Here is a 12,977-nt window from a genome sequence, read left to right on the forward strand (position 1 = left end):
GATAATAATAATAATAATAACAATAAATTATTATTATTATTATTATTATTATTATTATTATTATTATTATTACTATTATTATTATTATTATTATTATTATTATTATTATTATTATTGTTATTAAAAATAATAGTAGTAGTAGTAGTAGTAGTAGTAGTAGTAGTAGTAGTGGTAGCAGTAGTAGTAGTAGTAGTAGTTGTAGTAGTAGTAGTAGTAATAAGTAGTAGTAGTAGTAGTAGTAGTAGTAGTAGTAGTAGTAGTAGTAGTAGTAGTAGTAGTAGTAGTAGTAGTAGTAGTAGTAGTAGCAGCAGCAGCAGCAGCAGTAGTAGTAGTAGTAGTAGTAGTAGTAGTAGTAGTAGTAGTAGTAGTAGTAACAACAAAAATAACAGTAACAATAACAACAATATCATTGAGGAGCTCGCTGAAAGGAGAGGTTGTGGCAGTAACTTCTCCTGTGATTCAGAGCCTCATTAAATTCATCATTACGGACAAATCACGAACGACGGATCACGAAAATAGATTCATGAAAATCGTCTACAACGTAAAAAAAAAAATGAAGGCGAGAGAGAGAGAGAGAGAGAGAGAGAGAGAGAGAGAGAGAGAGAGAGAGAGAGAGAGAGAGAGAGAGAGAGAGAGAGAATCAAAGGAAAAAGAAATGAGAGTTTAGTACATTATATGATGACCAGATTGGTAAGAATGTAAAAACTTTCCCCTTATTTGTTCATTGTAGTAATGACGTATCTGTAGATACAATCTATAAGACATAAGACTGTACATTTTGATCTCATTCCAGCGTTTAACAAGATCTCGAAATCTGCTTATCTTACAACTTCCTAACGGAAGCAGCTCCTGCTGTCTGTGCGGTGAGTCTAGTGGATGTAGGGACGAGGAGTGACCTTTACCTTACGGCAGGAAATGAAGACGTGTATGTGTGTGTGTGTGTGTGTGTGTGTGTGTGTGTGTGTGTGTGTGTGTGTGTGTGTGTGTGAAGAATAATGATATCCCCTTTATAGTAAAGCGACGTGTGTTTGACGCTGCCCTCCTGTCGTCACTAGTGTATGGCTGTGAGTCCTGGATTGATGCTGACGTTAAACCTGTAGTTAAGCTTTATAACTGGGCACTGAAACAACTGTTAGGGGTGAGAAAAACTACTCCTAACGTGGTGTGTTATGTCGAGTCGGGTTATCCATCGCTTCCTGACCTTGTGAAATATAGACAACATAAGTTTTTAAAGAAAATGTGGGATGAGAGGTCCAGTATGAATGATGATCCACTATCTTTTGCAATGAGAAAAGTAATAAACGAGAACACGAATATGGGCAAGTGCGTGAAAGAAATGATAAGAGGGGAAGTACCTGACATGTCTGTGTTATTGGAGAAAGCGAAGTGTTGCATCAGAGATTCAGGTACATCAAGATGTATAGTGTATAAAGACATAAATCCCACATTATCCACACACGAGATTTACACTAAGAGGCAAATCTTAAATGAGTTTCATAGACTGGATTTTACAAGGTTTCGATTATCTGGCCACACTCTAGCTATAGAAACAGGGCGATGGAATAGGCGAGGACGGGGCCGCTTACCGCTGGAGGAGCGGCTGTGCAGTTGTGGTGAGATACAGACGGAGAGACACGTACTGGAGAGCTGTACTCTCACCCAACATCTAAGGAATAACTATAGATACGAAACAATGGAAGATGTATTTACAAAATGTACAACTAGCGAGATGTGTAATGTAATTTTCGATGTACTTAAAGTATATAAATAAGGAAATTTGAATGAATGCGAATAATTTGTATGATATCTGGTAATGTCTATTTTTGGGTAGAGAAAATTTTTTTATTTTTTTATTTTGTATTTTGGGAGTTCTTTTGCTGCATTGCAAGAATATTTATTTAATGTTTTAGAATATTGTGGACTACAATTATTAATGGACTACTGCTGTGGATATTTTTTTGTATTTTAGTTTTTGTTTTAGTTTTGTTTGCTGTAATATGATTGTGTAGTCAATAAATCTATCTATCTATCTATCTATCTGTGTGTGTGTGTGTGTGTGTGTGTGTGTGTGTGTGTGTGTGTGTGTGTCACATTCCATGTGCTATCAAAATATATAATTGTAATAAATATATTTATTTATTTATTTTTTATTTTTTTATCTTTTTTTTATTTTTTATTTAGTGATTTGTTCACATCGAATTTACTTTTTTTTTCCTTGCGGCACCATTTCAAGATCCCATCAAAAAGCTGAGCCGCATCAAAACTGTTACATGACCAAAACACACACACACACACACACGCAGCTTTGGTTGTTCACTCATGCATACAATATTTGATAAAATACATAACAAAATGAAATTCTATAAAACACATTGATTCATTAAAATTTTAAGTCTGAATTGTGTGCTTCGTGTATTATCCACTGAAGGTTATGTACAGAAAAGGCTTTCACTTCAGCACCGGTTAATGGGATTGGAATGTTTAGAATGAACACCTTGACAGGTGATGACACCTTGCAGCCAAATAGGATCAGCGGTCCCCTATATAACAGGGGCTTCAGCTGAACCGCCTCCACTCAGACCCGTGACACACGTCTGACGCACTGCTCCCTGACGCTCCTCGCAGATCATTCCAGGGTGGCGGCTATTACAGTTTTCAAGAAGACATCTCTGAATGGTAAGGAGAGAGAGAGAGAGAGAGAGAGAGAGAGAGAGAGAGAGAGAGAGAGAGAGAGAGAGAGAGAGAGAGAGAGAGAGAGAGAGAGAGAGAGAGAGAGAGAGAGAGGTAAATATATGTATAATAAAACAATAAAAAGAAAATGTTAATTATTTTCTTCACAATTTGACTGTGGAATTGTCCATTCAGGTAAAATCACTGCCTACCTCACTAAGCGAGACTTCGTCGACTACGTCAGCCACACCTCCCCTGTGGATGGTGTGGTGGTGGTCGACCATGACTACCTCCGGGGCAGAAGGGTGTACGCCCGCGTGGTGGTCACCTACCGCTACGGACGGGAGGAGGATGAGGTAATGGGACTTCATTTCAGCAAGAAGTTCGAGTTTGTCAACACTCAGATCGCCCCAAACGATGGAAAAGACGAAATCAGTGATGTTCAGGAACGAATCATCAAGTCTCTGGGGAACAACGCGTATTCCTTCAGCGTGGCACTGCCTCAGAACGCTCCTTGCTCTGTCACCATCGATAGCGGGAACGACATGGACGTGAGTTCATTGTAATCCTTTTTTTTTTCATGTTGTGCAATACGATGTAAATAGGAAATATTGTTTTACCATTTCCTGTAAACTATTTCTGATGTTTACCTCTCTGGTATTACCAACAGACGCAACCTCTGGGCGTGAGTTATGAACTAGTGCTCTGTCTCGCTGGTCGTAGAGAAGATAAGTACCGCAAACGCAATTCCGTCACCTTCGCTGTCCGCAAAATCTTGGCCGGGTGGAGAGGATGTAATTTCCGTCAACCAGAGACCATCGTCAGCAAGGGATTCACAATCGCACCAGGCAGACTCACATTACAAATTTCTCTGGGTCAGGAAGTGTACTTCCACGAACAGCCAGTGACGGCAACTCTTAACATCAACAACGCGTCAAAGAAGACGGTCAAAACCGTTAAGGCTCAGGTGGTCCAGCATGTGGAAGTCACCATGACCAGTAACCACTTCAGTCGTGTGGTGTCCTCTCTCGAATCTCGTGAAGGATGTCCCATCATCCCTGGCGCTAACTTTACCAAGACCTTCTCCCTCACCCCTCTCGCTTCTACAAACCAGAAGCGCTTTGGCATCGCCCTCGACGGCCAAGTCAAGGATCAGGAAGCCAACTTGGCGTCTTCCACCGTGGTGGCGACTGGCAAGAACGTAAATGACGCCTTGGGCATCATTGTGTCTTACTCTTTCACTGTGAAGTTAATTTGTGGTGCCATTGGTGGTGAGCTGACCGCTGACCTCCCCTTCAAACTGATGCACCCTGGCCCTGCCATCCAAGAGCCGAGTTTAAGAAAAACTCGTTCCTGTAGTAATTTTACCTTACAAGACTTTGTTAATTCTCGCAGCAGCGTAAACCACCTCATAGAGTAAGAACGCGATCGTCAAATCATGAGGGAGACCTTCCCTCCTCTCCGCATTAATTTTTCTTGACAGTATATATATATATATATATATATATATATATATATATATATATATATATATATATATATATATATATATATATATATATATATATATATATATATATATGTGTGTGTGTGTGTGTGTGTGTGTGTGTGTGTGTGTGTGTGTGTGTGTGTGTGTGTGTGTGTGTGTGTGTGTGTGTGTGTGTGTGTGTGTGTGTGTATACAGCATATTGTGTAAATAAGATGAATTGAAATGAGCACAACTTTTCCTGGAGTACGAATATGTTGACTAGAAAGCGCTTAAAACAGAGTCTACATATATATTTTTTTTTTTTCACTTTTGAATAAATATATACATGTGTTTCTGCGTGGATTTAATTTTCATATATCAACACACTCATCTTCATCAGCATATCACAATATGGTAGTGGGAGCATCGGGAAAGTTTTCCAGGATTCATAATACCAGTAAATCAAGAAATGAGTAAATAAATAGATAAATAAATTAATAAATAAATAAATAAATACATAAATAAACAGAAGGAAAACTGTAATACAATATCCACTACAACGTATACAAAAATTGGTTGGAAGAAGCTGGGTCAGAGGAAAGATCACGTGAGGTAAGAAGGAAGAGGGTAGCGGGTCATCAACTCTCATAGTAATTTTACCACTTGAGAGCACGCGCACATGGTAACACTGACTGATATGCTCACTCCCTGTTTGATAACTTATTGCAAATCTAAGTTTTATTTTCTTCTAAAACACCTTATCCAGACAGAAATAATCTGGTCTTAAGATTTAATAATGATTCTGCTAGGAAGGAAATAAATCTTTCTCACGGTTTCAAACATGAGGGGATTTACAGAAATCAACCACCAAGACAAAACATCAGTCAGTAAGCTATTATGTTCACGAGTCCTACAATGGCAAGTTTTAGAGATGGCGAAAGAAAACAATGTGAGCAAGAAGAAGCTTAATATCATCGTAAATAAAACCTTTATTCTGTGATTATGGCCATCCTTTATATCAGATATCAGTAGCTCAGAAAACTCGTGTAAATACTGATAGATCTAAACGACCATAATATGCTACATATTTTTGTTATTATTATTTTTTTACTTACATGTGCATTTGATTATTTCTAGGTTGTAAATTACGGAACACGATCATTTCTATTAATTACTATTGATTTTTATTGATTTCTATTGATTCTATTGATTGATTCTGCCGGTAGACCATCCTGTAATTGTATTGTGGTACGTACCTGATAGGTATATTTCAAAATCTAAGTTTATGGTTATGGTAGTTTTACATGAATTATATGGATTTTGATGACTTATTGCTTACTCATGAAGTTCATAAATGCATTGCGATTGCAACTTGATCAGTTTGATGAGAGTTTTTTTTTTTCAGCTAACTAGTTTTGATAAGGATTTGATAGTATCTTTCTGTTTTGCCTTCCATCCCAAGACCCCGTGCATGTTTCTGAAGTAACTGATCACGCTACCTCAGAGTAAATATTAAGACAAAACGATATCATGCCACGATGACGATGCTCCTCAAATGGGAACGAGCACCTTCCTGCAGACAAGGTAGTCACCACCCTCTATGACAACCACCACCACCACCACCACCACCACCATCACCGTCACCACTAACACCCGGCACCTCACCACCACCATCACCACTACCACCATCACCACCACCACCATTACCACTACCACCACCATCACCACCATCACCACCACCATCAACATCAACACCCAGCACATCACCACCACCACCACCATCACCATCATCACCACCAACACCCAACACACCACCACCACCATCACCATCATCACCACCAACATCCAACACACCACCACCACCACTACTACCACCATCACCATCATCACCACCAACACCCAACACACCACCACCACCACTACTACCACCATCACCATCACCACCACCACCACTATCACCACCACCACCACCACCACCATCACCATCATCACCACCAACACCCAACACATCATCATCACCACCACCACCACCATCACCATCATCACCACCAACACCCAACACATCATCATCACCACCACCACCACCACCCTCATCACCACCAACACTGAGTGTATCGAACTGATTGACTACCGCTGCTACCACTGTATCGAATGTTTTTTTTTTTTTTTTCTGTTACCACTGGTTTTGATAGAATGTTACCTCTCCACTACTTACTGTTCCTGGTTTTGATGAGATACTTGCCACTGCTGGACCAGATGAGGAGCTCGGTGTGTTGGTAGCGTGGAGGAACAGGTAGTGAGCTTGGTATTTTAGTAGCGAGGAGGTCGTGGGTAATAAGCTGATGTAGTTGATGTGTGCGAGTAAAAGACACGATGATGAGAGTTCTTCTTGATTTAATAATAGAGAGAAGGTACACACTTGATATGAGACGAGACAGATTATTATAACGTGATTGTTCTCTCTCTCTGAAGTTATATGGATTTCTGCACGTGAAGATGACTGAGCAGTGTCTCTCAAGACTGATTGTGACTCGGACGGGAACTGACTGAGCGACCGAGACTGACTCTCGGACGGGTACTGAAAGCTAGCTACCATGCGGGCTATATTTATCTGAGCTAAGTGGATCATGATTTAGATTTTGGGGTGAAGAAATGACCAATGAAATGCCAGGAAATGAGGTGAAAGGGCCAATGGGAGAGCTCGTTATTTTAGCCAATGACTTGGAAGGAAAGACTCAGAAGCGAACGCAGGTATTTCCCTAAAGACTGGAGTGAGTGTGAAATTCCCTTGAGAGGTAGAAAAGGAGGAGAAAGGTTAAAAAAAAGAATAGACTGGCTGGCCATGGGCACACGTGGGATAAATATGAACACATGCATCTGGGATGGATATATGAAATGATGAATATACATATAAATAATTATAATAATTGTTGAGACTGATACACCAGCACACCACTATCATCACCACCATCACCATTATATACCCAGCACATCACTACAACCACCACCACCATCCCCCATCATCGCCGCCAATCCCCAGCACTACCACCATCACCACCAAAACACCACCACCACCACCATCACCATCATCATCGCCAAGACTCAGCACATCACCACTACCAATATCACCAAAGCTCAACACAACACAAACACTCAGCACACCACCACCACCACCATGATCCAGCAAGGCATTGTACTTCATACCAACCTAATAATAGCTGCCTAAGTTTATATGCATTAATTATTAAGTGTTAGGGTTCGAACCTTATTCATGATTTTTATCTGGAATAAATCTTTGGTTTTGTCGGCTTAATTGGATTCCAAAGGTAAGCCTGCATCACCTACCACAGAAGAAAAGCAGTTAGGTTTATGTAGAGGGCATACTCTATCTCCTTTGGAAAGTAGAGACGATTCAGCCAGCAACAGATATTTTACTAGCGCAGGAATTGTTATAGTAGGAAGTGGAAACCATATTCCCCAGTCATTGCTTTCCTGCGCAGATAATTGTCCTTGATCCTTGACTGGAATCAGAACGTTAAAACGCAAGTATGAAGAGTGTGACGGACTGTCAGATTGCTAGAAAAATATTTGCAATGGTTACAGAGGAACCGACTACTCATACTCATGTCGCGGGCTGAATATTACCATATCTTTCAGAATTCGAAGTTAAAATTAAATTTCTATAAAATTACATTTAAGGTTATATAATTAAACTTATGTTGCCACTACTTCCATACTTAACGACACGTAGAAAATGTCGACACGTGAGGCTGACACTAACTCCGGTGATATTATTGACTATAAACGTCACTGAGAATCATGTTGAGTAAGACAGCTGGATGAATCTTATCATTCTTACATAAGAAAACCTGCATCCAGGTGTTTCGCTGCCCAGACTTAATCTAACGTCCAACTGCTAGTTTATGCGTATATAAGGCGCAACAGCTTGCCCTGCCCACCACACTGAGAGGCTGAGCAACGCCACGATGCACGGAGGCCAGACAGCTCTGGCGCTGCTACTGATGCTGGCGGCTGGCACACTCGTTGGTGGCCAGCAGACCAAACTACAGGCTATAGAATGCCCTTTCCCAGGTAGAGAGAGAGATAGAGAGAGAGAGAGAGATAGAGAGAGAATGTGTGTGTGTGTGTGTGTGTGTGTGTGTGTGTGTGTGTGTGTGTGTGTGTGTGTGTGTGTGTGTGTGTGTGTGTGTGTGTGTGTGTGTGTGTGTGTGTGTGTGTGTGTGTGTGTGTGTGTGTGTGTGTGTGTGTGTGTGTGTGTGTGTGTGTGTGTGTGTGTGTGTGTGTGTGTGTGTGCGTGTGTGTGTGCGTGTGTGTGTGTGTGTGTGTGTGTGTGTGTGTGTGTGTGTGTGTGTGTGTGTGTGTGTGTGTGTAATAATAATAATAATAATAATAATAATAATAAACGGTTTATTATTTAGGCAGTTAACAAACTGAAAATGTACATAGGGGGTGGGGAAAAACTTAACATTAATCCTAAAGGTAAGTATAATCTAGGAGGGAAATACTATTGATTAATGGCTCGCACCATGGTGGGAATTGCACTGAGTCTGTACCGGTCCGTGCGCGGCGCCTTCAGGGGCGTTATCTTGTTGTGGTGTCTGGTGGCACGGACAGGGCGAGGCGCGTCAGGCGGCAGCATGTTTCTGAGACGTGGATAATGCAGTAGTCCCCTTCCAAACTTCTCCAGAGCCTCTCGGTGCCTGGTGGATATTCTGGACAGACTCAGGGTGGTCAGGGCTTCTTCGTAGGTGGTGTATGCAGGGTCAAGGATGACCCTGCACGCTGTGTGTGTGTGTGTGTGTGTGTGTGTGTGTGTGTGTGTGTGTGTGTGTGTGTGTGTGTGTGTGCGCGCGCGCGCTAACCAAGACAGTCATGGAGACAAATTCTAGCAAGTGAAATCCCAATGTGATATGAACTTCAACCTGAAAACAATTACTGAAAAAAACGTGGTGAAACACATCACATCGTTAATACGAAGACAGCCGAGCATAGATAAATTTACTGCGATAAAGAGGAACTTAAGGCGGCGTCACACAGGGCAAATTTCTCCCAACATATTTTCGTTTTTGTTGGCTATAGGGCAAAATGAACAACGAGCAACAGAATTTGGGATATCAAGAAAAATGGAAAATGGTTGTGTTATCGGACGTGTTGGGAATATTTGGAGTCAAATGCTACAAGCTTTAAATATAAATTGAATATAAACTATTGTATTTCATGAGACAAAATCTCAACTACAAAACCAAAAAAAATAAAAATCCAAAGTACATTTGCGACCGTGTGAATGTGGTGTGTGAAATTATTTATAGCGTTTATTTGACATCTGCAGCTGGAGAGATAAACCATGTGTCGTGATGGAGCACCTCACTAAGTTTTGCTGGAGTGTGCAAGCTCGGCACAGTTTAATTGAGCTATTGAAAGATTATAATTATCTTATGCTATGGGATCACTGCCACGAGTTATTCAAGAAAACTCTGACAAAGAAGAGCCAGTGCTAGTGGGAATAATGACAGGTGCCGGTGACGATGACGTTGGCGGCGACCATGACACTGGCAGGTTTTCCCCACTGAAGTGTGTAAACTAACTACGGCGAGTCTTCGTCATTGTCTAACTCAGTTAGGCCGACAGAAAAAACAAATCATGTAATGTGGCAGCTGACTTTTCTTCAAGTACAAATACAAATAAAAATTTATGCTACGATAGATTTAGCAGTGACTATGTACGATAATTTGGTCGAAATTTCATAATTTTGTGATCACTCTATGAATGGAAAAATCTAAGCAGATGAACTGGTTGAATGGGACAAAGACGGAAAAAAGATTTGGAACCACTGGTCTAACACCCTTCATCCGTCATAGCGACTTCGTATGCAACGCAACTAACATTAAATATATATAATTGTGTTCGGGCAAAGATCAAAGCGTTGAGACTTTATGGAACTATATATATATATATATATATATATATATATATATATATATATATATATATATATATATATATATATATATATATATATATATATATATATAGATTGAGAGTACATCTAACTATGTGTCTAATGGAATGTGTCAAGCCTCACTGGCATCACAATGAATGGGTGAAAATTTCCTGAATAATGGCGCACCTTTGTTGATAGTATCACTCATAGCAGACTTAACACTGAACACAGGAAGTTCATTGTGGTCTCGGTTTATGGCATAATGCCCACTCGTAATAATGCTTCCATTCCAGTTATGTGCATCACATCATAATACAGGAAACATCGGTGATGTTTAATTCTTTGGTTCTGACTTTTCGTTCTTTCCCTTGCGAGTTAGAAAAGTAACATCACGTAATTTGAGACCATCACAATACGACAGTTGTAGAACATGGTACACGGGGATGTAATCAGCAGGTGTTTAGGAGCTACTGCCCATAACCGGTTTGCAGTGTGCTTGAAGACAGACGAATTGGGATTAGGAAAGGAAAGCCAGTGAAGCGGTTAGTAGAATTCATGAAAGTTCGCAAATAAAATTCAGTTGCAGTCAAGATGTTCCCAAACTGCAGGTTGGGGAATAGCTGCCTGGGGTTGTACAGGACGATGGAGTGGCAGGTGCAGAGTGTTAGGAGTGACATAGCGTAATGCACATACATGATCTTGTCCTGTAGAGGGTCAGTCGGTGGCCTCGGAGGAGGAGTGCGGCAAGTACACGGCGTGCGAGTGGACAGACGGCCGGTGTCACATGGTGGACAACGTGGCGGGGGGCTACGTGGTAGACAGCGAGCCAGAGGACACCGGCAGAGGATTCAAGGTATAATTACAACACAATGAGACATTTTTTTTTCCAGTAACAACCCGCAGGAAGCCATTGCTGCTGTCATTCGCAAAGAGTAACTATACGCACGTTTCTGGTATTCCTATCATCACAAAAACAAATGGCAGGTCCCTTTTCGCAGGCTTGTTTCCATTATATACGGAAACATTGTTATGATAGGATGTTCATGCTTATATTATAAGTTCATATTTTTTATGCCATTATTAACATTATTATTACTAGTATATATATATATATATATATATATATATATATATATATATATATATATATATATATATATATATATATATATATATATATATATATATATATATATATATATATATATATATATATATATATATATATATATATATATATAATTTGTATGTACAGCGCCTCTCGTTCCCCTTTTGTTTTTTATCTCTCCATAGGTCGCGTCACGCGCGCCCCCTCAGCTAGTCAGCGGCTGGCCTCTGGGCCATTTAAGTTTACTACTTACTTTACTTGCCAGTTTGTTATTATACTGGGAAATAATTTACGTAATTGCTGTTATCACTGGATTTGGGCACTACCACATGTGCTAGCTCAACCCCCTAGCACATTGTAACACTAGTAGATCTCTTCACTGGAACACTAACCTTGAGAAGGCGATATGCGTATCCCACTGATTTTTGGGGACCGGCAATTCAGGGGGGCTTTTTTTTTTTTTTTTCGTTGCAATTTTTGTTGCTTTTGGCCGGTGCTCTTCCTAGAAAAAAAAAAAAAAAGATAAGGTCAATTAGACAGGTGCTGGTACACTCATTGGAGAGCCTTTGTTCTGCAGTAAAATCATATAGGCTGAGCAGTTGTAACGGTTGCAGTAGTAGTAGTAGTAGTAGTAGTAGAAGTAGTGTCACAGGAGGCGGGTTTCTTTGTTGAGTATATATATATATATATATATATATATATATATATATATATATATATATATATATATATATATATATATATATATATATATATATATATATATATATATATATATATATATATATATATATATATATATATATATATAAGATTTCATACTATTCTTTTCTCTGAATACACAATGGTTTGTCTAGTAGATTACTCTGTTGCCTTGTAGTTGTGGGACCACTATACCAGGAAAAGTGACTATGCCCCTAATCAGTTCATGAAACTTTTTTTAAATGAATAATTTACAAACATTCATTCGAGTGTGGCCAGCAGTTAGTTCTAGTTAGGATTACATTAAATTTCGGTACTGGAAATCCAAGTTCAGTGTGGGTTTACACTTTAAAATGCTGTGTATCACTGGTGTAAAGACTGATACATAATCTAAAGAAAATATTTCCTATCTATCCTGGATTTTAAGTTTAATTCCTGATGTTATTTCTCTCAAAACTAACTGATAGTTGGCCAGGGAATTTACATGTTCTTCTCTCTGTCAACAAGCAGTCTGTTTAGCGTCTGTTGTCCGCGGCCTGGAGTAGGCCTTATATAGTATGCCTCACATTACAAGTTAGTCCCCTCCGCCTGAATACTAATGATTTTTTTGCGATATCCCTAAAAGTTTATAGCCTTTCGCTGCTCTCAGACTGTTCTTAACATCTTAGCTCTCACATTCTGCCAGACCCTAACACTATTAACAAATTTATATCTCAAACTCTCAGAATTCATAGAATATTCTCAGAATATTCTCAGAATTTCTGCATAGCTACATAGAGTTATCATTTCCTACAGGCTTCCACTTAATCTATAGCATCTTGTGAGAGGGATTTTTTTATATGACTGGTATAACAAACGGCGGGGACACTGGTTTTCTGTTTATTACATATTGCTGGCGTCAGTAGGGATGATGTTTTTCTTCCGCGCCAAGGAAAGTTCACATTTCAAAGATATATATATATATATATATATATATATATATATATATATATATATATATATATATATATATATATATATATATATATATATATATATATATATATATATATATATATATATATATA

The 12,977-nt window shown here is 39.4% G+C and overlaps 2 protein-coding genes across 2 annotated transcripts in view; both read left to right on the forward strand.

The window, feature by feature from the left end:
- The first annotated feature begins 1,315 nt into the window (after positions 1-1,315).
- LOC135106657 (arrestin homolog) lies at positions 1,316-4,152 on the forward strand. The gene is made up of 5 exons (XM_064015952.1): positions 1,316-1,323; positions 1,516-1,636; positions 2,580-2,676; positions 2,866-3,221; positions 3,341-4,152. Exons 1-5 carry the CDS (start codon positions 1,316-1,318, stop codon positions 4,088-4,090), a joined length of 1,332 nt encoding a protein of 443 aa, XP_063872022.1. The 3' UTR covers positions 4,091-4,152.
- A 3,919-nt stretch (positions 4,153-8,071) lies between these two features.
- LOC135106414 (sucrase-isomaltase, intestinal-like) overlaps positions 8,072-12,977 on the forward strand; it is a 21,829-nt gene continuing 16,923 nt past the window's right edge. The window contains exons 1-2 of the mRNA XM_064015412.1: positions 8,072-8,230; positions 10,811-10,953. Coding sequence (XP_063871482.1) covers positions 8,125-8,230; positions 10,811-10,953 — 249 coding nt within the window. The 5' untranslated portion in view covers positions 8,072-8,124. The remainder of the gene's footprint in view (positions 8,231-10,810; positions 10,954-12,977) is intronic.

Source organism: Scylla paramamosain, chromosome 13, assembly GCF_035594125.1.
Source record: "Scylla paramamosain isolate STU-SP2022 chromosome 13, ASM3559412v1, whole genome shotgun sequence".
Taxonomy (NCBI): domain Eukaryota; kingdom Metazoa; phylum Arthropoda; class Malacostraca; order Decapoda; family Portunidae; genus Scylla; species Scylla paramamosain.